At 44.3% G+C, this 23341-nt stretch overlaps 1 protein-coding gene across 1 annotated transcript in view; it reads right to left on the reverse strand.

Annotated features, from left to right (window-relative positions):
• Window positions 1–23341, reverse strand: part of LOC135199589 (putative E3 ubiquitin-protein ligase UBR7) — a 90059-nt gene that overhangs the window by 45863 nt on the left and 20855 nt on the right. The window contains exons 4-5 of the mRNA XM_064227745.1: window positions 592–750; window positions 1–65 (exon numbers count right to left, since the gene is read on the reverse strand). The exon at window positions 1–65 is cut by the window's left edge and continues 38 nt beyond it. Coding sequence (XP_064083815.1) covers window positions 1–65; window positions 592–750 — 224 coding nt within the window. The remainder of the gene's footprint in view (window positions 66–591; window positions 751–23341) is intronic.

Below are 23341 nucleotides of genomic sequence, written 5' to 3' on the forward strand. Positions count from 1 at the left end.
TTAAGGCACTGATTACAAATCATCTCGGCATAATCATCACCTGGAGGAACCTGCGTACCCGAATGCTGCATGGGAATGGAAAAATATTTACAAATTCTAAATCATGATGAGAAATTATAAAATGTATACCTATTTTAGATCTTGTATGTATAGCATAAATTTCACAAAATTTCAACATGTCACCAACAATACTATGACTAGATTTGAAGACTAATTTATCAAATTGCCTTTCTTAACAAGCTCTGACAATCATTAATTTTTCCTATCAGAGCTTTTACGTGCAATGAATTCTCTCTACTTTCTTCTGGCTTGTAATGCCTACCTAACTTTCCATTGGGTTCAGCTTTACACCTATGCCTTTTCCCAAGATATTATCGGACTTCTATACCTAACACTCTCCTAACTGTTCCTCTCCCCTTCTCAAGGTATCACTGGCCCCGCTAGTTTGACAGGAGATAAGTTATAATCACTCAATCTCTCTTTCTCACATGCCAAATCACCCTATTTTTCAATCTCATATATTTTCTGGTCTCTTCGCATCCTACCTCTCAGCAACTACCTCATTTAACTTCTCTTTAAAACCTAACTCACCCTTCCATGGTACCAGTCTTCACAGATGCAACACTGAATCATTTCATCATCCAATGTATCTTCAGGATCTGGATACGGCCGATGGCAGGTACAGTAAGCTCCTCTGAAGTTTTGATTATATTCATTTTGGGTTTTCTGGGGTTTTTCTGGCAATTTTTCCTGTTGGAGATAACACATAACATTTTCTCATTATCCATTTTCAGTAGATTTGATGTAAAGATTATGCAGTTGCTGAGCCATAATCATGTTTTTACTGAGGAAAAAATGGAATTTTTATTCTAAAATTAATATTAATAATACTTACCTGTATAATTTATCTAGCCCTAAATCCCCAAAAACCGCACCAAAATTTACCACATTGGCAACCCTGTTACCTCCTATTCTGTCCGCCAGTTGGCAAACACTGTCGTTGACAGATACGAAAAACCTTCCCTCAAATCAGTTGTGATAGGCAGATCGTGGGGTAGGATGGTGGGACTAGATAAATTATACAGGTAAGTATTATTAATATTAATTTTAGAATAAAAAATCCATATTAATAAACATTACCTTAATATAATTTATCTAGCCCGATTAACCACATTGAAAAGGAGGAGGGAATCTGAATACAATTTCCATTCGGACAGAATAGGAGAAACAAACAAAGAAATATGATATTGTTATAATACAATAAAGTTTCATACATACTTACCTGGCAGATATATACATAGCTATCGACTCCGTCGTTCCCGACAGAAATTCGAATTTCGCGGCACACGCTACAGGTAGGTCAGGTGATCTACCTGCCTGCCGCTGGGAGGCAGGACTAGGAACTATTCCCGTTTTCTAATCAGATTCTCTCTTCCACCTGTCTCCTGCGGGGAGGCTGGGTGGGTCATTAGTTGATATATCTGCCAGGTAAGTATGTATGAAACTTTATTGTATTATAACAATATCATTTTCAATACATTCACCTTACCTGTCAGATATATACATAGCTGATTGACACCCTTTGGTGGAGGGCAAGAGACAGCTAGTTACTGACTAGACAGGTAAACAATATGTTGTAGGTATTTATAGACCTTAGTTCCTCTGTGTTTCTAGACGAAGGATTGACTCCTAGCTATTGCATAGGAGTCTGCTTCATCTCAAGAGCCTTAGCGAGATAGTGATCTGTGGCCAAGAGTTCTTGTGGATCTGTCGATGGGGTCTCTTACTACGACAGAATCCTAACTGGCGTTTGTCAATGGGAAGCACATCCGCTTATATGACAACACGCACTTATTTAATGGGAGCTGCAACAACCGATCCCATGATCCCTGTTCCATAACATGAGGGTTCGCGCTAAATTGAAAGAGAGTTATCCCCAAAAACTCTTTCAAAACCTCCAATAAAAATCATTGAGTTAAAATAAATTCAACTCCTTATTAAAGGATCAGTGTCGGCTCTTCCTTATCCCAGCAACGTATCCGCTGATACGTATAAACCAAGAGAGAAGAATCTCTCGTAGGTTAACTTGACGTCCTTCGTGTAATGAGAAGCCAACCCATAATTGCATCTCTATATGTTAACGCTAATATGTCTTCCTGACATATTGTTTTACGAAAAGAACAAGAATTTGCAACAGCTCGCACTTTAGAGCTTTTTAGATTCTCAGCTGTTTGAAGGTATCATCAAGTCACTTATGAATGCTCTAGAGATCACCATTGTTTTCAAAGAAGACTAGGACTTTCTTTGAACTGGATCTCCTCTGGATGAAGCCTAACTCCTGGCTTGCGCCTTGCTGGCGCGAGGAGTATCCTGTTTAGAATACTCCTGGCGCCTGACAGTCGTAAAACTATTCGAATACTCCTTGGCACCTGGCAGGAGTATCGCTCTTCGAATACTGCTGGCGCCTGTTAGGAGTAGGAAGCTTCGGAATACTCCTGGCGCCTTGGAGGAGTAACGTGCTTGGGATCCTCCTGGCGCCTGGCAGGCGCAAAGCGCCTCGAATACTCCTAGCTTTCAGCAGGCGCCTGGCGCCTGGCAGGCGCAAAGCGCCTCGAATACTCCTGGCTTTTGCAGCAGGCGCCTGGCGCCTGTAGGCGCATTTTCATCAGGCGCCTGGCGCCTGGCAGGCGCATTTTTCATCAGGCGCCTGGCGCCTGGCGGCGCAAAGCGCCTCAAATACTCCTGGCTTTCAGCAGGCGCCTGGCGCCTGGCAGGAGCGCAAAGCGCCTCGAATGCTCCTGGCTTTTAGTAGGCGCATTATGTTCAGAATACTCCCCCCCCCCCTGGCGCGTGGTAGGAGTATTAAGTTCCGATACTCCTGGAGGCGCCTGGGAGGAGTATAAGTTTCGTAATACTCCTGGCGCCTGGGAGGAGTAACGCGCCTGGAATCCCTCCTGGCGCTTGTCAGGCGCAGAGCGCCTCGAATACTCCTGGCCTTTAGTAGCGCATTTTGTTCAATACTCCTGGCGTGTGGTAGGGTGGTATTAAGTTCCGAATACTCCTGGCGCTTGGGAGGAGTATAAGCTTCGGAATGTTCCTGGCGCCTGGTAGGAGTAAAAATCTAGAATACTCCTGGCTCCTGGGAGGAGTATCGAGGTCCGGTACTCTAGGGGGCCCCTGGCAGGAGTATCTCTTCCCGAATACTCCTGACCTATGGGAGGCGCAATCTAGTTCCGAATACTCCTGTGACTTGGTCGGAGTATCGCTCATGGAATGGCCTTTCGCATGGCCAGTATATTGCGCTTAGCGGGCGCTATACTCCTATCAGGAGTTTCTCTCTTCTCCAGTTGGCTCTTGTTGCTTGGATGAAGATCTTGGCCTAGAACGATCTATAGTAAAGTCAGGCTCTTTGTGCCTACTTGGCGCCTGGCTCCTAGTTGGCGCCAGACGCTTGGCAGGAGTTACTTCCTTCCTCACGTCTCGCCTGCCTAACGCATCGCTCCCCCCAGAGATGGCCGCTTGTGCGACAACTCCCCTGTAGGGTTCGTCGCGCTCGACAGGAGATCGGTATTTGGATCTCTTCATCAGAAGTTTATCATCCTTTTTACGAGTATGATCTTTAGAAAGTACTCCTACCAAAGACGCTAATTGCTCCTGCACATTCATCACAATTTAGTCGCTCCATCCGTAGACAATAGGAAATCTCAAAATTCCAAGAGACAAGTCTTCCTCCGAGGAGGATCATTATTGCATACTTCCGTTGCTAACGAGTTCTCCTCCTACATGTTGACGAGTTTCTCGTTGCAGAAGCTTCCCTATCCTTGCCCGAAGGAAGGGAAGGAGCTTGGACTTTTAAAGAGATTCTGAGCTGAAATGGTTGATTTCTAGCTCTTGAATGCATCTCTCTGAACCTTTTGGGAAGTAGTTTGAGCCCTTCTCGCATTCCAAAGACTCTATCAGTAAACGTTTAAACCTTTTCTTCTTCTGTAGATGACAATGTCACTACATTACCCGGACAACGAAACCTCTATCTAACAGCGTTGATCCAGGAATAAAAGGCTTTAGTTCTCTTGCAAACCTACTATGCTGGCCAGAACCCATTACCGAGTCGTCATAGAATTTTATTCCAGATTCTAAATCCCAAAATTTCACTTGTCCTCTTGATCGTTTAGGCCCAAGAGAACATTTGATTAGGCGGCAGTTCCATTTTGTCGACCACTGATCTTGAGCCCAAATTAGGATCCCAATCTAAGTATAAGATCTCTTAATCTTATCGTATAGAGGTATTGTATAAGATCCCGAAGATCTAATTCTCTACTATGTCTAATATTCTTTGTCTAGACAGAATATATCTTTTTTCACTGTGTTCATGATAGCATAAATTACCAAGGTGATTCTTCCTCTGAAAGGGAAGAAAAATCCTTATGTAGTTCACAGAGTATCGGAAGAGGACAGTTTCCCCTTTCTATCTAGCACGATCTGCAGCAACTCTATGTCTTTCGCATATTTAAAGGAATTATCAAGCTTACCTTGAAAAATCCTCTCATTCATATTTACTTCTGGTCAGTCTGCACGCAGACAGACTCAGAGTGAATAGGTTTTTCAGGTCCAATATTTATAATAGATTCCGATCAAATCTCTTAGAAAAACCTTCCGACACATGCTGAAAGAAGAACGTGACTTCTGTGATCCAACCTTTTATTTCCAAAAAATGATGCATTCATCTTCTTCCTTAGATGCCCATTTATTTTAATATGTGTTAAGAATATATACAACTAGGGGGAAAAAAAAAAACTAAAGTTTATTCCCCTCTTAAAATTTTTAAAGATAGCGTATCTTGCTACCTCTCTTGTTTCGAGGAAAAGGAAGCAATCTATAATAAGGTTGTTCATCTTCTGCCTTGCGAAGATATCTGTGAGTATTTTCCGCAGGGTCTGACAACTCATTCCAATGAATGTTAAATCGTGCTCTGCCTAATTAAAATTCTTTATTATCCTATCACATTGTGGTAACAGCATTCATCTATGAAACTCTTGTAAGGATAGTAGGAGCGCTGTAATTAACCACGGTGTGTGCGTAAGGCTTAAGCGTATCGTTATCTTAAGGTGCATTTTCTACTACCTTCTTTCCTCGCCGGAGGCAGAGAGATATCCTTAGCAACACGATACGATGTTATTCAGTTTGCCTAAAAAAATTCCCTCAATTCGTGGTTAAGTCCATGATTTTATGGGGAATATACGGTTGAAAAAAAAAAAAGCATTCGATCCTTTTTAGGAGAGAAAGATGTAACCACCCATTCACGACCGAGAACCGGATGGTCCAATTGGATTGGCTCAAATTACAGCCGTGTCGTTCACTGCCTGGCTGCCTTCATTCTGAGTTGCCAGTTACTCCTTTCAATGAATGGAAATAATAAAATTATTCTCGAGTCTAAGTCAACTCTCAATAATGCAAATTTTAGGCAAACAACCTTTGTTAAATACCGAGGCTGAATAGGTATTGTCGTAAATTCTTTTAAGCGAAGTCTTTTACTTGTAAAATCCTTTAAGGATATAGACAATCCCGTAGCGAACCAGACAGGCAACTATGGTATGCGTATTATGACTTGTCCTTCAGTAATCATATACAGCAAGCCTTCTACGACACTCTTTCCTTTCTGACATGCAGAGAAAGAATAGAAATCTTACTCTCTTCGTTCATTTCGTCAATAATCCCGAATGAGTATTAGTCGAAAGATATTGCAAATGACAACGAGGGATCGAAGATAATCTCTCCAGCTTTTATTATCTTGGAGATAAGTCCGTATTTTACGCCTTTCTTATCTGGAAGACCTCTAATCCATGAATGAGAGCTCGTACGAATCTTGTTCAACTTCCAAACGATTGCACCTCTTCTGTAAATGGTTGGTTGCAATCTATTTTGGAAGGAGGATGATTTTAATATCCTCTTACTAATCCTGAACTAATTCTCACAATTCTGCTTTATCTTCCATTCCTCAATTTTGGGGCAAGATTGAGCAACCGAAGGAGAGCGCTTCCTTTCGAAAGGTGAAGGGCTATTCGCAGTATCGACTCTAACCTGACAAGGGCTACGGCAGCCTGTGCTACATCTTGAGTCCCTGCCTGGAAAAAACCGAACTTGCTCTAGCCTTTATTGCAATAAGACGATCCTGACAAGGGCAACGGCCGCCTGTGCGACAACTCCCGTCCCTATCAGGAAAAGCCTTGAATGTCTTTCACCCTTCGTCTGGAGGACTCTCGGCGGTTGTCAAGCTCTTCTTGTAGGAGAAAGTGTCTGGCGCTAAGCAGGAGTATCTTGCCTAGAATACTCCTGGCGCTGGTAGGAGTATCACGTTCCGAATACTCCTGGCGCCTGGAGAGTAGTAATCAGCTCGTCGGCATACTCCTGGTGCTTGGCAGGAGTATCGCGTTCCGAATACTCCTGGCGCCTGGGAGGAGTATCGTGTCGATCGAATACTCCTGGATCCTAGAGATCGTGATCGCCCTTGGATCGTTTTCTTGTTGTTGGAAAATTCCGAGCATCTGACAGGCGATCCTCGCCTGGAAAGTTCTGTACGTCTAGTAATATGTCTTCCTGACATGGAAGGTTCCGCTTGTGCGGAAGGTTTTGTGTGCGGAAGGTTCCGATCTCTGTATATTTGTTCTTGCTTAGAATTCGACAATACTTCCATTTTCGACATAGCCCTCCCTTTCTTCTGAATGAGAAGGACTTCCATTTCCGATGAAGATCCTGGTTCATCGTGCTTCAGGCGCTTTGCGCCTCGTTTCAGACGCTTTGCGCCTCGTTTCAGGCGCTTTGCGCCTTGTTTCAGGCGCTTTTAGGCGGGCATTGAGCCTCTTACTTGGAGTTTCATGTCCAAGGCGTTAGAAGCTTAAAAAATTATATATATGTGTGTAATCATTAAAACGAGACCATATAATTCATTCAATCAACAAATATCCTTTAATATCTAATTCGATCTCTCAGAATAGATATATTTTCATATACATGTACCGATGAGGAATTTATTGAAATAACTACTTTAAACCTACGCCGTTGAATGTTTCTTCTCATTATTCGTTAAGACGATAATTAATAAGGGGAACACATTGAATTAGGATGCCTTTCCAATGGCTATCCCTGGCAGTCTGGGACGTTCTACAGAACCTGCCGAGGGGACGCCTGATCGGTGGGGATTCTCCATAACCTCCGTACGGCTTTCGACATTCTTCTCCTCTGGGCCTGTGAGTCTGGGAAGAGGTCTAGGCCTGGGACGCGAGACAGAGCCGATCAGACGCACCCTCTAATGCAATGGGGAACACTATAATCACTTCTTACCTTATAATAGCTCGTATCTTGAGCTACATTCCTTTATCTTCAAATTGCAAATGAATTTGTAGTTTCTGTGAAGTAAGAAGGTGATGAGGAAACAACACTACTAGTACTGTTAATATTCTAACTGCTTGTCAGAACGAGGGCTATTAAAGCTCCTAAAGAAAGGCATATTAGTTTTCTATGTTTTCTGACTTCCTCAAATCGGAAGTTACCTTATTTTCCTCAATCAAATTCTAACATTCCTTACACTTCTCAATGAATAAATATTTATTATTTCCCTTTCCCTTTCTTGCAAACTATGTAATTGTCTACCGAACACTTCGGTAGTTACATATACTCTTTCTTCGAAAACTTCGAAGTTAATTCATTAAAAGTTATTAAAAAGTTATTAAAAAGTTATTAAAAACGTATGCCAAACCAGCGATCCAGTACTTCCCTGTAAAAGTCGGCCCAGAAGATCGATGGCGATGAAACACGAAAATCCATCAGGAGGGAAAGCAAAACATATGTTTACCTGCAGCGACAGAGAGAATCTGATTAGAAAACGGGAATAGTTCCTAGTCCTGCCTCCCAGCGGCAGGCAGGTAGATCACCTGACCTACCTGTAGCGTGTGCCGCGAAATTCGAATTTCTGTCGGGAAACGCGGAGTCGATAGCTATGTATATATCTGACAGGTAAGTTGAATGTATGAAAATATATCATAGGCAGTCAAAACTCAACCCAAGGTCAAAGATACTAACAACTCAAAGTCTCCTACAATAATGCCACCAACTGCGGTAGCACAGGACAAGGAGTAAGTCATAGTCAGTCCGTCTGTACTAAAGTCAGGTGACCGACAGGTGACCAGTCAGACGAATTGCGGACAGCAAGGCTGCACCCTGAAGACTATCAAGCACTATTCTTTCCCTAAAGGATGAGTGTCTGGACTGTCTGGGCGATTCAAAGCTAAGCAAACCTTGGGGGGTGTATCAACGCAACCCGAAGTCGCCAGCAACGAATCGGCTCATGAGCAACTCCTAACTCGAGCTTTCTGGTGCCAAGAGAAAGGAGCGCGGAGCAAAAAGGCGATTCAGTCCCGAAGGACGAATGCCTGACAGTCCAACCTGGTCTCATGTTACACGATCATCGGGGGTGTATCAACGCAACCGACTTCGTCAACAAGAAACTCAGGGCTACTAAATGTCGCCTGATCTCACACGAGTGTCTGACTCCGAGAAGACAGGTGAGACAAAAAGTAGATGGTGAGCGAGTCACCAGATGACAGCAGATGATCCATCAACTAATTCCCTGTCCAGGACAGTGGAAGAAGCAGGAGTCGTCAGGACAGCGAACCAGTGGCTAGTCCTAGGTCAGCATCGACTCTGGGAGAAGCGTAGTCGCCAGGCCGACAACCCAGTGGCTGGAGCCATTTCACACTGAAAATGGAAGCAGCATGAGTTGCCAAGCAGTCAGTCCTTGTCATCAAAAACACCTAAATACCAAACTGCCTAATTCCCATTATAACTACGTCAAAAACTGCCATGGGTTATAATACAAAAACAAAAAATATATACAACAAAACAAAAATTAATGAATAATATACAGGTAGCAACCAAACGTAAAACAGGAAGACTACCTAATTCTCCTATCTGACGACCTGTCCTGCCATCACCAAACGGGCCCAAAGAACGAAGGTCGCCTAGAACTAGAGAAATATCCCTCAAGTAAAAAGAGGCAAAAACAGAATTAGAACGCCAAGTCGCCGCCTCAAGCACCTTGGCGACTGAGACGTTCTCATAAAAGCTACTGAGTAGCAACTGCTCTAATACTGTGTGCTCTCGGCGTCTGGTCTTCCCCAGCAGCCGAACCACCAGTTTTTAACGATCAGATCTCTGAGAAAAAAGGATACACCATTCTTTGAAATAGGTCTCTTGACATTTCGGGGTGAAACAAACAGATGACGGGGACGACCCTGAATGTCCTTCGTGCGGCGTAAATAACATGAGAGCGCCCTAACAGGGCAAAGAACTAATTCCTCATTTAAATTACCAACAAAGTCGACCAGCGACTTCAGTACGAAAGACCTGGGAATGGGATTATCAGACGATTCAGTCTTTGCGACAAATTCAGGAAGGTATGACAAAATCATGTCTTGTCCGATCTGGCAACCAGAAAAGAGAGTGCTTGCAGTTCACCCACCCCTCTTGGCTGTAGCCAGTGAAGACAAGGAAGAGTGTCTTAGAAGAGAGGTCCCTAAATTTGGCAGAATTCAGAGGCTCAAATAAAGGAGGGAACCCTTAAGGCTTGAAGGACTTTGTAACGTCCATGTCGGAGGCGAACACTGCGGCCTGGGTCGAGATATGGGAAAAAGATCGAAGTAAAATCTCTAATGACATAAGATGAAGAGATCTCAGGAAGCCTGCCTTAAAAAACATAGGAAAGCATAGACTATAACCCTTAATGCACGAAGGTGACAGGGCCCCTGTCATGATGTAAATGAACTAAAAACTCCGCTACTTTCGGTAAGGAAGGTCTAGAAATTGAATGTCCTTGAGACTTACACCAACGTCTGTAAACCGACCATTTAGCCTGATAATTTACTGCTGGTTGATTGCCGCCTGGCAAGAGCCAACTGTCGCGCCACTCTGGAGGAGAAACCCTTCGTGCTTGGAGAACCTCCTGACAGTCTCCAGGCATGAAGATGAAGCATGTGGAGCCTCTGATGGAACCGATGAAAATGGGGTTGTTTGAGAAGATCTGGTCTCTCTGGCAGGCGAATGGGGGTTTTTCCACCAGGTGGTTCCAGAAGGTCGGGAAACCACTCCTTCTGTGGCCAGAAGGGGGCGATCAAGGTGAGATCCAGACGCTTGGTTTGCCCTCACTTTGTGAGGACTGACCTCACCAGAGAGAACGAGGAAAAGCATAGGCTTGAAGTCCCTCCCAGTCCTGCAAAAGAGAGTCTGTCCCGGCACTCTGAGGAGTCTGTAAGGGGCGAAGAATATCTGGCACCAAAAATTCAGTGGGGTGGCAAACAGATCGACTGTGACAGGCCATTTCTTCCTGAGGCTGTCGAAGACTTCCTGGCAAAGTGTCCACTCCGACCCTTGAACTTCGTTCGGGTCTCGACAAGGCGTCTGCTAAGACGTTGTGTGGCCCAGGATAAACTGAGGGACCAACGTAATCCCCCTGTCTTCTGCCCAACACAGGATTGATCGGGCTTCTTGAGTGAGAAGAAATCCGACTGTGTGCCGCCTTGGTTTCTCAAGTACGAGACTGCTGTGGTGTTGTCGACAAAGATCGCGACAACCGACTCCAACAGTTTGTTCCTGAAATGAAAGAAGGCCTAGGTACACTGCCCTCAGTTTCCCTCCAATTTTATTGACATGCTCCTCTCCTCCTCTAACCAAGGCCCGAAGCGGCTTCGGAGCCAGGTGTGCGCCCCGAAACCTTGATCCGAGCGCGTCTGACCAAAACATTAGGTCCGGAGGAACCGAAAGAAGAGATGTCCCTGACTTGAGGCGGTGGAACTTGACATCCACCAACAGGAGATCCTTTCGACAATTGTGGAGAAGAGTGCGACTATCGTGTCCTCGGACACGAAATCCCATGACTGGCGAAGTGTCAACTGAAGGGACCTCATTCTGAGACGACCTCCGGGAACCAGTGGATGAGGGATGACAAATGGCCCAGGAGAGACCTCCAAAGAGAAACTGGCTGCGTTACGGAGGACAAAATTCTTCGATCAGACTCAGAGCTTGTCTATCCGTTTCTGAGCGGGAGAAGCCCTCAAAATCTGGGAATTCAAAACAATCCCCAGATTAAGTCATGATCTGGCAAGGGATTAGATTGGACTTGTCGAAGTTGACACGAATGCCCAACTCGACACAAAGAGACAGAACTATCTCCCTCGACCGGAGACATTTCTCTAGAGATTCGGCCTGGACTAGCCAATCGTCCAGATACCGAAGCATCCTTACGTTTAACTGATGCAGAATAGCTGAAACAGGAGCCATCACCCGAGAAAAGACCTGTGGAGCAGTGGTGAGGCCGAAACAAAGGGTCTTGAACTGGAAAACTCCCCGAGTCCGTGAAAACCGAAGGTAAGGTCTGCCTTCTTGGATGGATGGGGATTTGCAGATAAGCATCCTGCAGATCGATGGAAATCATCCAGTCCCCCCTCCTGACGGATGCAAGAACAGTCTGGACCGTCTCCCATCCTGAACTGGACTTTAGAATGAACTTGTTCAAAACCGAAAAGACTATGATGGGGGGCGCCAGGCACCCGAGGCCTTTAGAACTACAAACATCCGAGAGTAAAAAACCCGGGAGAAGGAGGAGCTCGCTCTATGGGCATCCTTCCAAGAGGCCGAAAGCTCCTTCTCCAAGGCTTGACCCCTGATTGAGTGAGGGGATAACTGCTGAACTCGAGAGGACGATTGGAAAGTGGAGGTCTGGAAACAAAAGGGATCTCGTAACCTTCCTTCAGGACCTCCACACCCAAGCATCCACCGCTCTCCCTGCCAAGCCTGACAATGGTGGAGAGACAAGCTCCTACTGCGGTCCCTCCAGGCGAGGTGATGACTCCTACTTCCGAAAATTCTTACGCAGAGACAAGGAAGAAGAAGAAGAAGAAGGTCCTCCTGGAGGTGAGCTCTTTTCTCTGCCCTTAGAGCCACGCCAAGAACCTCTCCCGCGTTTCAAAGGGTGAGCACAGAGGATGAAGAAGAGGCACCAGCAACCTGAGATGTTTACTCTGGAAAAAAAGAGCCAGAAGGAGGTGTGGGGCTGGAGCAGAAGGTACAGATCTGGTCCTAAACTTACGTACTCCGAAGGAAGGGCCTTATCCTTTGAAAGGAACGAGGAAGACCAGAGAAAAAGCTCTTGATAAGGCCCAGTGAGCTTGGGAAGAGACATCACCTTGATGTTCCTTCAAAACCTCAGAAAGCACAGAAATATCGAAAAGGAAATCGCCAAAAGGAGAAGAGGACAACAGACGGGTTCTCTGAATCTCCGATACAGAGGAGGGTAACTGCGACAAATACAGGTTACGCTTAGAGAAACAAGAAAGGCCTGCATTGAAGCAGCAAGCTCGTTCTGATGTACAGAAGCGATTGAAATGGATGAGCAGAATTTCTCAAAAGAGGAGCATCAGGAGGAACAAACCCGGAGTCCTTGATATACATTAAAAGCCCTCTGAGGACCCACATATTGAAGGATTAGCTTCTTGTAAGGAGCTCATAACAGCCTCCATAGCAATAAAATCTTCAATTTGAGACAGAGACCGAAGCCTTAGAAGGCAAGGGTTGACTTGAAAGTCGGACAAAATCAGGATTTGCTTGGGGGGTCGAGAGAATGAGAATCATCCGCCACCTGGTAAACTCCTCTCCGGTGTCGTAGAATAAGAGAGCTTCCTCTTCCCTTCCCCGATCACCTTCGAAAGTTTAGCGGCAACGTCCGCCCTCACTCTCGCGAACCTCTGGCAAAGGGAAAACGTAAAAATTCCTGTGACTGGGAAGGACCGTCAAGAAAAAATCCCTTCTGTAATACAACGAGGCGGAGGCTGCTTCTGCTCTTTAGGCCTCGCCTGAGGAAGAAAACTCAAAATTAAATCAAAAAGTTTCTTGAATTCTACATCATGACATCCATTCGAGGAAACATCAATATCACACGAATCCACGTCATCATCATCATCATCGTCAGATCCTAACTTAGAAACTTCCTCTGAAGTAAAATCCTGACGACTAGCTATCTTAGGTCTGACACTAATATCCCTCCCCCCTTCTCCTAAATAAGCGCCCTTTGGCACTGTACGGGACTAACAGGGGACACGTTGGGTAAAGATTCGTTAGGCACCTGCCCGGACCGATCCCCCTAGGCCTTCGCCACGACGGGGTTCACAAGCCGGGGTATCTGTCGCACCGTTACCCATGGTGCTGTCGACAGGTACCTGACGAGGAGCTGAAAATGAATCTAAAAGTGTGTTTTACATTCTAGTAAAGGCTTCTTGAAAATTCTCTGACAGATTGTTAAACTTAGCAGAAATATCTCTATCTAGACTAAGCTGTAATTTCTTAAAATTCTGTTCCAGGTAGTTTCCATTGCCAAAATCTTCGAATCTACATCAAAGAAAATAACTTCACTAATTACCCGGTTGTACAGGGGTAGGGGGCAAAGCATCAATTAATTTGGAATCGGAGTCGTACGATACCGAAACCGAATCATGAGCGCCCAATCAAAGTCAAATATTTCGTTAGATACAGTTTCTAGCAATCGATTTCTTTTTCTCCTTAACCGATCTTTTATGCTGCAAGATTGTTTGGCGTTTCATATAAGCAGTCATATCCTCGTCAGACCAGGGCTTACATACGTCACAACGAGAAGTCAAGTCACAAACCTGTCCACGACAAGAGCTACAAATGTCATGAGGTTCATACTCCCTGCTACTCATCCTTGTCCCACAAACCGGGCAGTTCCTGATGTTGCTGGCAGAAGGAAGCATCGTAATTTCTTGGTAATCCATTGTAGAATTGGACAGGTCAGTAGTTCCGGGTCGCGCAAAAGTTCGTAATTTGAGATAAGAACCACAACAGAAATCAAAGTTAATTCACTATTTCGTGATGTAATGCGTGAGTGGTAATTCATATAAAGTCTCATTTAACAAATAAATGAAAGCTTTAAAGCACAAAAAATGTTTAAGAAAATTTATAAAGAGCGGCCGTGATGTAAACAACACGGGCGCTCGTTAACAACTGATTTGAGGGAAGTGGTTTTTCGTATCTGTCACGACAGTGTTGCCAAACTGGCGGACAGAATAGGAGGTAACAGGGGTTGCAATGTGGTAATTTTGGTGCGGTTTTTTGGGGATTTAGGCTAGATAAATTATATTAAGGTAATGTTTATTAATACCAATAATTACTATCATTATCAGTGTACATATACTGTACACAAAAACCACATTAGCAACTTTGTCAAGTCAAGAATAGGAGGGTGCAATGCTTTTGGTGAAACCAAAAACCTACAATTATGGAGAAATGCATGAAATATGCTTGCAGAAAGTGAGACAAAAGCAGCCTGACGATAGGGTGAAGACATGATGTGAAGGAAGAATATAAATGCACAAGTTTAGGATGGCCCTTCTCAAATATTTTGCAAAGGAAAACAAGCAGCTATGTCATACGATTATGAATTCTGATGTTACAAAACATGACAAACATTGCTTAGTCCTCAGGCTTAACAATACCGTCATTCAAAATCATGTGAGAGGGCTTTAAGGTGTAAACACAACAAAAACTATCTTGTAAAAAATTTACGTTAGCAGCTATAAACAAAATCCTAGATGATGCAGAGCTTACATGTGTTTTAAACCCGTTTCTCCCAACAAGTGTTCAACGCCTGCAACTCCAAACAACTTAAACAGCTGGGCTCAATCTTTCATGTATACTGTAGGTAGACTGTAAGCAGTAAAACGGCCAAACAAGAGCATTGCGAAGAGGTCACGTCATTATCATTTACATTCATATGAAAATTTGTATAAAAAAGTTCAACTGAACCATATAAATATAAACCCTTCAATCTTAATCAACTTGTAATCACTATTTTGGTGGGAGGATGAGATTCTAAAAGAAGGTCTAATATATGCCCATAAGGGCAAAAATGTCACGAACCCCAGTCCACAATAACTCAAGGGGAAAGCAAATGGAACTAAACATTAAAGTTCAGGATAGTTGCGTCTGACCTTAAAAGTCCATACCTCCAAGATAAGTGATGGATAAATTAAGGGATTAAAATTACCCTAGTCTTAGGATAGCTGATTTCTCAAGATTCTAGAGGATCCTGATTACTGTTGCTTATTGAACAAACTTCCCCTGCTGACTTTTATAAACAAAGCCTGTAATTGTTCAATCAAAGTTTCCTAATCATCTTGAGATGGTGGCAAACTGCTTTAACTAGCAAAAGAGATGATCCTCAGTGCTACCAGTGACCAATGCAGAGACAGCAAGTTCTGCTAACAAAGTGACCCCAATAGCATCTTTGCAATTAAATCATGAGAAGCAGAAACACCAATAAACAACCTGCCTCTGGTTTAGGTGACATTGCCTCAAAGAGCATACAATTTGCTCACTAGTCTGGAGAATGGTTCTCAGTCATAAGGAGGCCTCATCTAGAGATTCAAAGGAGCACTGGTTAGGGAATGAACAAAGAAGGAAATAAGGGAAGATTCCATGTTAGTGGTTGAAACACTCCCTCCTCAAGTGCTGAAAACAACTATTTAAGGACCTTTAACCTATGCTAATACCATCAAATTTCAAGTACCAGTAACACAAGTTGTGGCAGGTACACCAATGGCCAAAAAAATGGATACCCCAGAAGTAATCAGGCTGCCTAAGAAATTTCTACATAAAACTCAACACTATCAAAAATATACTCGAAACAGTGAGTCAAATCCAGAAAAGATGAAGGTGCCTGAACAGACAGCACTAGCACTATAGTCTTGCCAACATGATGAGAGCTCTCTGGCATGGCATTTAAAGATCTGCCCTGTCACCAATTTTACAAAAACAACAACTGACCAGTGTGTGACAGACCTCTGAATGTCTTTGAGACAAACCCCAAGGCTTTAATTATAAGATTATAGGGACTTTTCATTCCCAGGTATTTTAATCTCATTCCTATTTGGCCCTGCTCTCGATCTCTCTCTCTTCTGAATCTTACAGCTGTCCAAGCGAGAGCTTTTTTATGGGATAACATATGCCCTCCATTTGCCTTTTCCTCTAGAAAATAACTATCTATTTTGTATACAATTGCCTTTTTTTTGGCTGTGAAGTTGATGTCTATCCATGGCTGAGATGACCAGGAATGATTTGTAAGTCGGTGTCAAAGTCACTCCACACTTCAGTCAAGCCAAAATTTTGCCATTTTAGCAATATTCAGTCATTGTTTCCATCTATTATTTTGTGAGTGAGAGAGAGAGGAGAGAGAGAGAGAGAGAGAGAGAGAGAGAGAGAGAGAGAGAGAGATATCTGTCTGTATACGATTGTTTATTTTCTCAATCGTCAAACTTACTGTTATGCTTTATTTCATATTTCCTTGCTCACCAATTTATTCTATACCAATGATATTAAGAAATCAAAATAGAACTGCCTCCAGACATGTACAGAGACCACCGAAGCAGAGAATCTAAGCGGCTTATCCGTGGATTGAAACGCACATGGAACTGTTTGAAATATGATATTGTTAAGATACAATAAAGTTTTATACATACTTACCTGGCAGATATATACTTAGCTATAGACTCCGTCATCCCCGACAGAAATTCGAATTTCGCGGCACACGCTGCAGGTAGGTCAGGTGATCTACCGCCCCTGCCGCTGGTGGCAGAAATAGGAACGATTACCGTTCTTAGAACCAGATTTTCTCTTCCGCCTGTCTCCTGAGGGGATGTGGGTGGGCCATCAATCGTATATATCTGCCAGGTAAGTATGTACAAAACTTTATTGTATCTTAACAATATCATTTTTGTACATGGAACTTACCCAGCAGATATATACTTAGCTGATTGACACCCTTGGTGGTGGGAAAGAGACAACTATTTACTGAATAGACAGGTAAACAACATACGTTGTAGGTAATAAATAAATAAAACCTTGGTTCCTACTTGATAGGCGGAGACTCCATGGCTAATGCCTAGGAATCTGCTTCGCCTCAAGAGCCTCAGCGAGGATGTGACCTATGGCTAAGAGTTCTTGTGGGTCTGTCGATGGGTCTTATCCATTTACTCGACAGAGCCTCTTACATGACAATATGCCTATGCCTAGTGGCATAATTAAGGTAGCACAACACGATCCCGATCACCTGATCCTAACACGAGGGTTAGTGCTTAAGTTGAAAAGAGTTTATCTACCAACTTCCTTTCAAACCACCCAAATAAGAAAAAACACGACGTTTAAATAAAAATTTAACTCACTAGTTAAGGATCAGTATCTGCTCCCTATCCCAGCAATGTATCCGCAGACAAGTATCAACCAAGAGAGAAGGATCCCTCGAAGGTATCTTGACATCCTTCGGTATAATGGGAAGTCAACCCAGAGTTTGACCATCTCCCGTATGTGACAGTAACTATGTCCTTATGACATATTGTTAGGGAAAGAACAAGAATTCGGAAAAGCTCGCACTTCATGCGCTTTTAATTCTCAGCTGTTTGAAGGAATCATCAATGCACTTATCAAGTGCTTAGGAGATCACAATGTCTCAAAGAAGGCCAGGGCGTTCTTTGATATAGATCTCTTCTGGGTGAAGCCTGGAGCCTGGCTAGCGCTTCGTTGCCTGGCAGGCGCCTAGCGCCTGTCTAGCGCCTCGCGCCTGGCTGGAGCCTTGCGCCTGAATGGCGCCTAGAGCCTGGCTGGAGCCTCGCGCCTGGATGGCGCCTTGCGCCTGGCTGGCGCCTCGCGCGCTGGCTGGTGCTGATTGGCTCCTCCTCCTGGCTAGCGCCTCGCGCCTGGCTGGAGCCTTGCGTCTGGCTGGTGCCTTGCGCCTGGAAGGCACCTGGAGCCTGGCAGAAGACTTCATGATTACTGTCTATGAGTCTGCACGCCTCAAGAGTTTCAGCGAGGTAGGGACCTATGACTGACAAACCCTTCTGGATCATGTCAATGGGGGCTAGCCGCTTACACGACAGAGCCTTCTCGGATCGTGCCCAATGGGGGCTGACCCACTTACATGGCAGAGCCTTACCTGTATCATATCAATGGGGACTAGCCCTCTTACATGAACAGAGCTTTAGGTTTCTCTTTACTGGAAGGAGCCTTGCGCCTTGGAATGGATCCTCAATACCTGACTGGAGCCTAGCCTTGAAGGAGCCCGGCACCTGGATGGAGCCCGGCCGGCTCCCAGAGCCTGGCTGGCTCTATAGCCCGGCTGGCTCCTAGAGCCTGGCTGGCTCCTAGAGCCTGGCTGGCTCCTAGAGCTGGCTGGCTCCAGGAGCCAGCCAGGCTCCAGAAGCCAGCCAGGCTCCACCCAGGCGCCAGGCTCCTTCAAGGCTAGGCTCCTAGAGCCTGGCTGGCGCCTCGCGCCTGGCTTGGCTCCTCCACGCTTGCTGGAGCTTCGAGCTTGGAAGAGTCTCTAGGCTGTCTGGCGATGTCCACATCGGAACACTCATTATATCTGTCCGATTTGTTCGCCTCTTGCGCATTTGCGCCAGGTTGGAGGCCCGCTCCTTCTCAGTATCCGACCATGACAGAGTTCCTTGGAACTGTCCCGCCTCTGGCGTTTTTCGCCTGTATTGGCATTTGGCGCTTGGCTGGCGCTACATTGTCCGAGAGTCCTGAACAACCACATAGTTTATCAGGAGACTGGAGAAGGGTGGAAGAAACTTCTTACCCTTTGAGCTTTTGGCCCCTGGAACAAGGGGAGGTGATTTAGTCAGCTACACCCAGTAGACGAAGGATATCTAACAATACGAGAGAGACAGTCTTCCTCCAGGGAGGATCCTTCGTGAACACTTCTTTTGCTAACGAGATCTCTTCTTACATGTTGATGAGGTTCCTCGTTGCAGAATCTTCCCTATCCTTGCCCGAAGGAAGGGAAGGATCTGGAAGTCAAAGAGAGACTGAGCTGAAATTGGGCGGAACCCTGATTTCTAGCTCTTATTGATCCTTCTGAATACCTTCTGGGAAGCCTTTTTTGAGCCCCTCCATCCCCCCCCGAAGACTCTGTAGGCAAACGTTTAAACCATCTCTTCTTCTGTAGATGAAAATGTAAGTACCCTGCCTGGGCAACGAAACTTCTATCTTTTGCCAGACATACTATGCTGGCAAGAACCCATTGCCGAGTCTCCATTGAATCTGATGCGAGTTCCAATGCACAAAAAATTCACTTGTCTTCTTGGTCGTTTAGGGCTAAGAGAAACAAAGAATTCCTTCATAAACTTCCTCAAAGAAGTTTGATGAGCAGCAGTTCCATTTTGTCGGAACACGGAATCTGTGGCCACAAAAAGATCCCATTCGAAGTACATGATATCCTACTCTTGTCGTATTGCGGTATCGTATAAGATCCCGAAGATCTTAATCCTCTTTTATCTCTAATTCCCCTTGAGAGGGACAGAGTATAGCCTTTTACTGCGTTCTTTGATAGCAGATATATACATAGGTGATTCTTCCCTCTGAAAGTGAACCTCGCTATGTGGTTCACAGAGGTATCGGAAGAATGGACAGTTTCCTCATTCCATCTAGCACGATCTGCAGCAATTCTATGTCTTAGCCATGACTATTGTCATTTACCTTGAAAAAACCTCTCATTCATGTCCACTTCTGTCAGTCTGCACGCGGACAGACTCAGAGTGGAGAGGTTTTATAGGTATATTTATAATAGATTCTGATAGAATATCCAGATACTCTTGGAAAAGCCTTACGAAACATGCTGTGAGAAGAACGTGACTTCTGTGAATCCAACCTCTCTAAGGCCAAAATGAGGCATACATTCTCTCTTCCTTTGACGCCCATTTATCTTAATATCTGTAGAATTTATAAACTAGGGGAAAAAGACTAAAGTTTATTCCCCTTCTTTAAATTTAAAAGGAGTCTATATTGCTACCTTTCTTGGTTCGAGGAAAAAGAAGCAGTCTAAAGGAAGCCTGTTCGTCTTCTACCTTACAAAGAGATCTATGAAGAAGACTTTCCGTAGGTTCTCACAACTCTTTTCAATAAATGTTAGACATACGTTAACAGTTTATCATCTTCGTCGAGAAAGGTTCTCACGGACATGCAAAATCTTGCATCAAACCTCTTAAGGATCGTTACGTTTCGTGTCTGTTTCCTAAATAGGTTCTCTTTTGTTAACGCGAACAGGAGCGAAAAAAAAAAGAGATTCTCGATGCTCTTTGCGATATGAGAGAGTCGTGGAATTGGCCTAAGTGATTAAAATAAATCATTTCATCCATTCCGTTGTAAGGGACCCCTTTTTCGATTAATTGGGTAACGAAATCAGGAACGAATCTTGCCGTTCCACCGAGCCTGCTGTCCGAGAGGCTACTGGACTCTTAGGTTAATAACTCGCTAAAACGAGAAATATCTTGGATGGTGCTTCTGGCGCAATTTGCGCCAGGCTGGCGCTTCCTTCTAGTTCTTTTTAGGTTTTGTGCCATAACATCTATGCCTTTATGGTACCCGACATCCTTCACATGTTTAATTCCGTTCTCAGGTGGGAAAAACTTTTATATACGTAGTTATAGTCCATTCAGGGAAACAACTTCTGCCACTAAGAGAATGTTTCCCATCCGACTCACCCCAACTTCTCTTGACAATATCCGATTCTAAAAAGGTTGTGCGCGTTTCTCGAAGAATGAGAGAATTATATATATCGCGCTCTGCCGTCCTATTAGAATCCTTTATAATACTGTCACATTGTGGTAAACAGCATTAATCTAGGAAACCTTTGTAAGGATACTAGGAATCTGTAGTTAACCTCGGTATGTGCATAAGACTTGACCTTATACCGTAGTCTTAAAGTGAATTCTCTACTAACATTCATCTTCTCACTAAGCATGTACTCTAATAAGCCATGCTTTCGTAAGCATGAGAGCATTATACAATATAGAGTTCCGCTGCGTTAGAATCCCTTTAAAAATGTTACCTACGGGTAAAACAGCATTGAATGTTGTAATATCTTTCTTATTGAAAGCTTCTTAGCAAAAGGCAGACAATATTTTATTTTATGTTTGCTTAACTATCCCCTCATCCGAGGCTAAAACCACGATTGTAGGGGAGAGACACGGTTAGTCATTCCATTGCCCGCAGGAGAGAGACATGTGAACCATTGTAACCGACACTCATGACCGACACCTACATGATACTGCGTTGGTGTCTAAGCGATTAGCGATAGCAGTCTCGTTAGCCGACTGGCCTTACTCTTCCAGAGTTGCCAGCTACTCCATTTAATAAAGGAATCTTATAAAATTATTATCGAACTTCAGGAAGTTCTTATAATGCATATCTAAGCGAAACAAGACTTCGATAAATCTAGAAGCTAAGTAGGTGTTGTCTTAACAATCCCTTTAAGCGTAGTCCTTCCTAGGAAATTCTTGGAAGGATACTGGTAATTGAGTTGCTCGGCAAAGAAGTAACTACGGTATGTGCTTATGATTTGCCGTATCGTATTCTCATACAGCAGATACTCTACTACCTTCTTTCCCTGCCGAGGCAGATAGAGAAAGGAAAAATTTTTACTATCTTCGTTCTTTTCGTTAATAGAACGATAGAAAGAGTATATATTTCTCCTTAAGAAAGGAAGTTAATCCAGGAACTCTTTAAATCTTCGTGATTTCCTCATAAATCGTGGAAGAAACAGAATTCCTGTTCATCTGTAGGGTTTACGGAAGGAAGTAGATATTTCCTATCCGCCATCATACCCAAACGTCGATGAGCTTCTTATAAGAAAACTCCCAAAGCTCTTGCCTCTTCATAACGAGGGAAGAGCATGAATGAAGGAGAGAGTCCTCTGAATAATGAAAAAAAAATGGCTTCTCTTAGTATCAGAATCCTTCTGGCAAAAGCGACGGCCGCCTGTGCGACATCTTGCACCTTTGCCAGGGAAAAGTTGCTCAAGTTGAAAACTCAAATGAGGAGCCTCGCGACTGACCTCTCTCTCATAAGAAGATTAGGAATATTCTGGCGCCTGGCTCCTTGCACCTAGCGCCTGGAATGTTCCGCACGCTAGAAAGGAGACTCGCTCCTGGAACGTTCCGCTTGCGTGGAAGGTCCCGTGCGCCCTGATAGTTCCGAGCGCCTACTAGACCCCTTTTAGAAAGAGCCTCTTGCTCGGAAACATTCAATGGAAGGATCGTTCTGATTGCCACTCTACTATAAGGCTCCTTGCTCTAGCCGTCTGTTTTTTCTGGCGCAATTTGCGCCAGGCTGGCGGCTTCGTCTCTTTGAAGGCGCCTTGCGCCAAGAAAAATTTTCTAGAACGCGGCTCGCGTTTGGTTGTAGGAACGCGGCTCGCGCTAGTCTGTCAGCTGGAACGCGCCTGGCTGCTGGCTATTGGAACGTAGCTCACGCTAGCTTGCTGGAACGCGGCTTCCTGGCGCAGCGGCTGGCTCTTGCTCAGTGTTCTCTTAGCTCTCAGAGAACGCGCTAGATCATCGAAACTCCAAACATACATTCTTCGTCTTTTTTCGGATGTAAGATGAAGAGACGCACTTTTTAAGGATGCTTATCAATGGCTATCCTTGGCAGTCTGGGACGTTTCTACAGAACCTGCCGAGGGGACGCCTGACCGGTGGGGGTTCTCCCTAACCTTCCTGCGGCTGTCGACTTTCCTCCTCCACTGGGTCTGGGAGTTTGGAAGAGGTCTAGGCCTGGAAGCGCTACGGAGCCGATCAGACGCACCCTCCACTGCACTGGGAACACTATATTCACTTCTTACCTTTTTAGAGCTCGCCTTTTGAGCTCCATCCATTTATCTTCAAATTTGCACATATGAATTTGTAGATTCTGTGGAGTAAGAAGGTGATGAGGATGCAACAACTACTAGAATTTGTCAATACTCTAACTGCTCGTTAGAACGAGAGCTCTTAAAGCTTCTAAAGGAAGCGTATCTATTTATATGCTTTCTGACTTCCTAAAGTAGGAAGTTAGATCTTATATTTCCTTCATCAAGTTCTAAACACTTATCACGTAATTAGTGAAAAAAAAAATATCAATATTTCCCTTATTGCAAAATAATAGAGTGTCTACCGAAATTCGGTAGTTTCACGTAATATATTCTTCAAAATTTTCGAAGCCAAATTCATTAAAAAGTTAATAAAAGCGTATGCCAAACCAAAGACCCAGTACTTCCCTGCAAAAGACAGCCCAGAAGGTCGATGGCGATGAAAAACGAAAAATCAAGTCAGGAGGTAGCAACAACGTATGTTGACACTACCGCGACAGAGAAAATCTGGTTCTAGAACGGTAATCGTTCCTATTTCTGCCACCCAGCGGCAGGGGCGGTAGATCACCTGACCTACCTGCAGCGTGTGCCGCGAAATTCGAA

The sequence above is a fragment of the Macrobrachium nipponense genome, chromosome 26 (genome assembly GCF_015104395.2).
Source record: "Macrobrachium nipponense isolate FS-2020 chromosome 26, ASM1510439v2, whole genome shotgun sequence".
NCBI classification, from domain to species: domain Eukaryota; kingdom Metazoa; phylum Arthropoda; class Malacostraca; order Decapoda; family Palaemonidae; genus Macrobrachium; species Macrobrachium nipponense.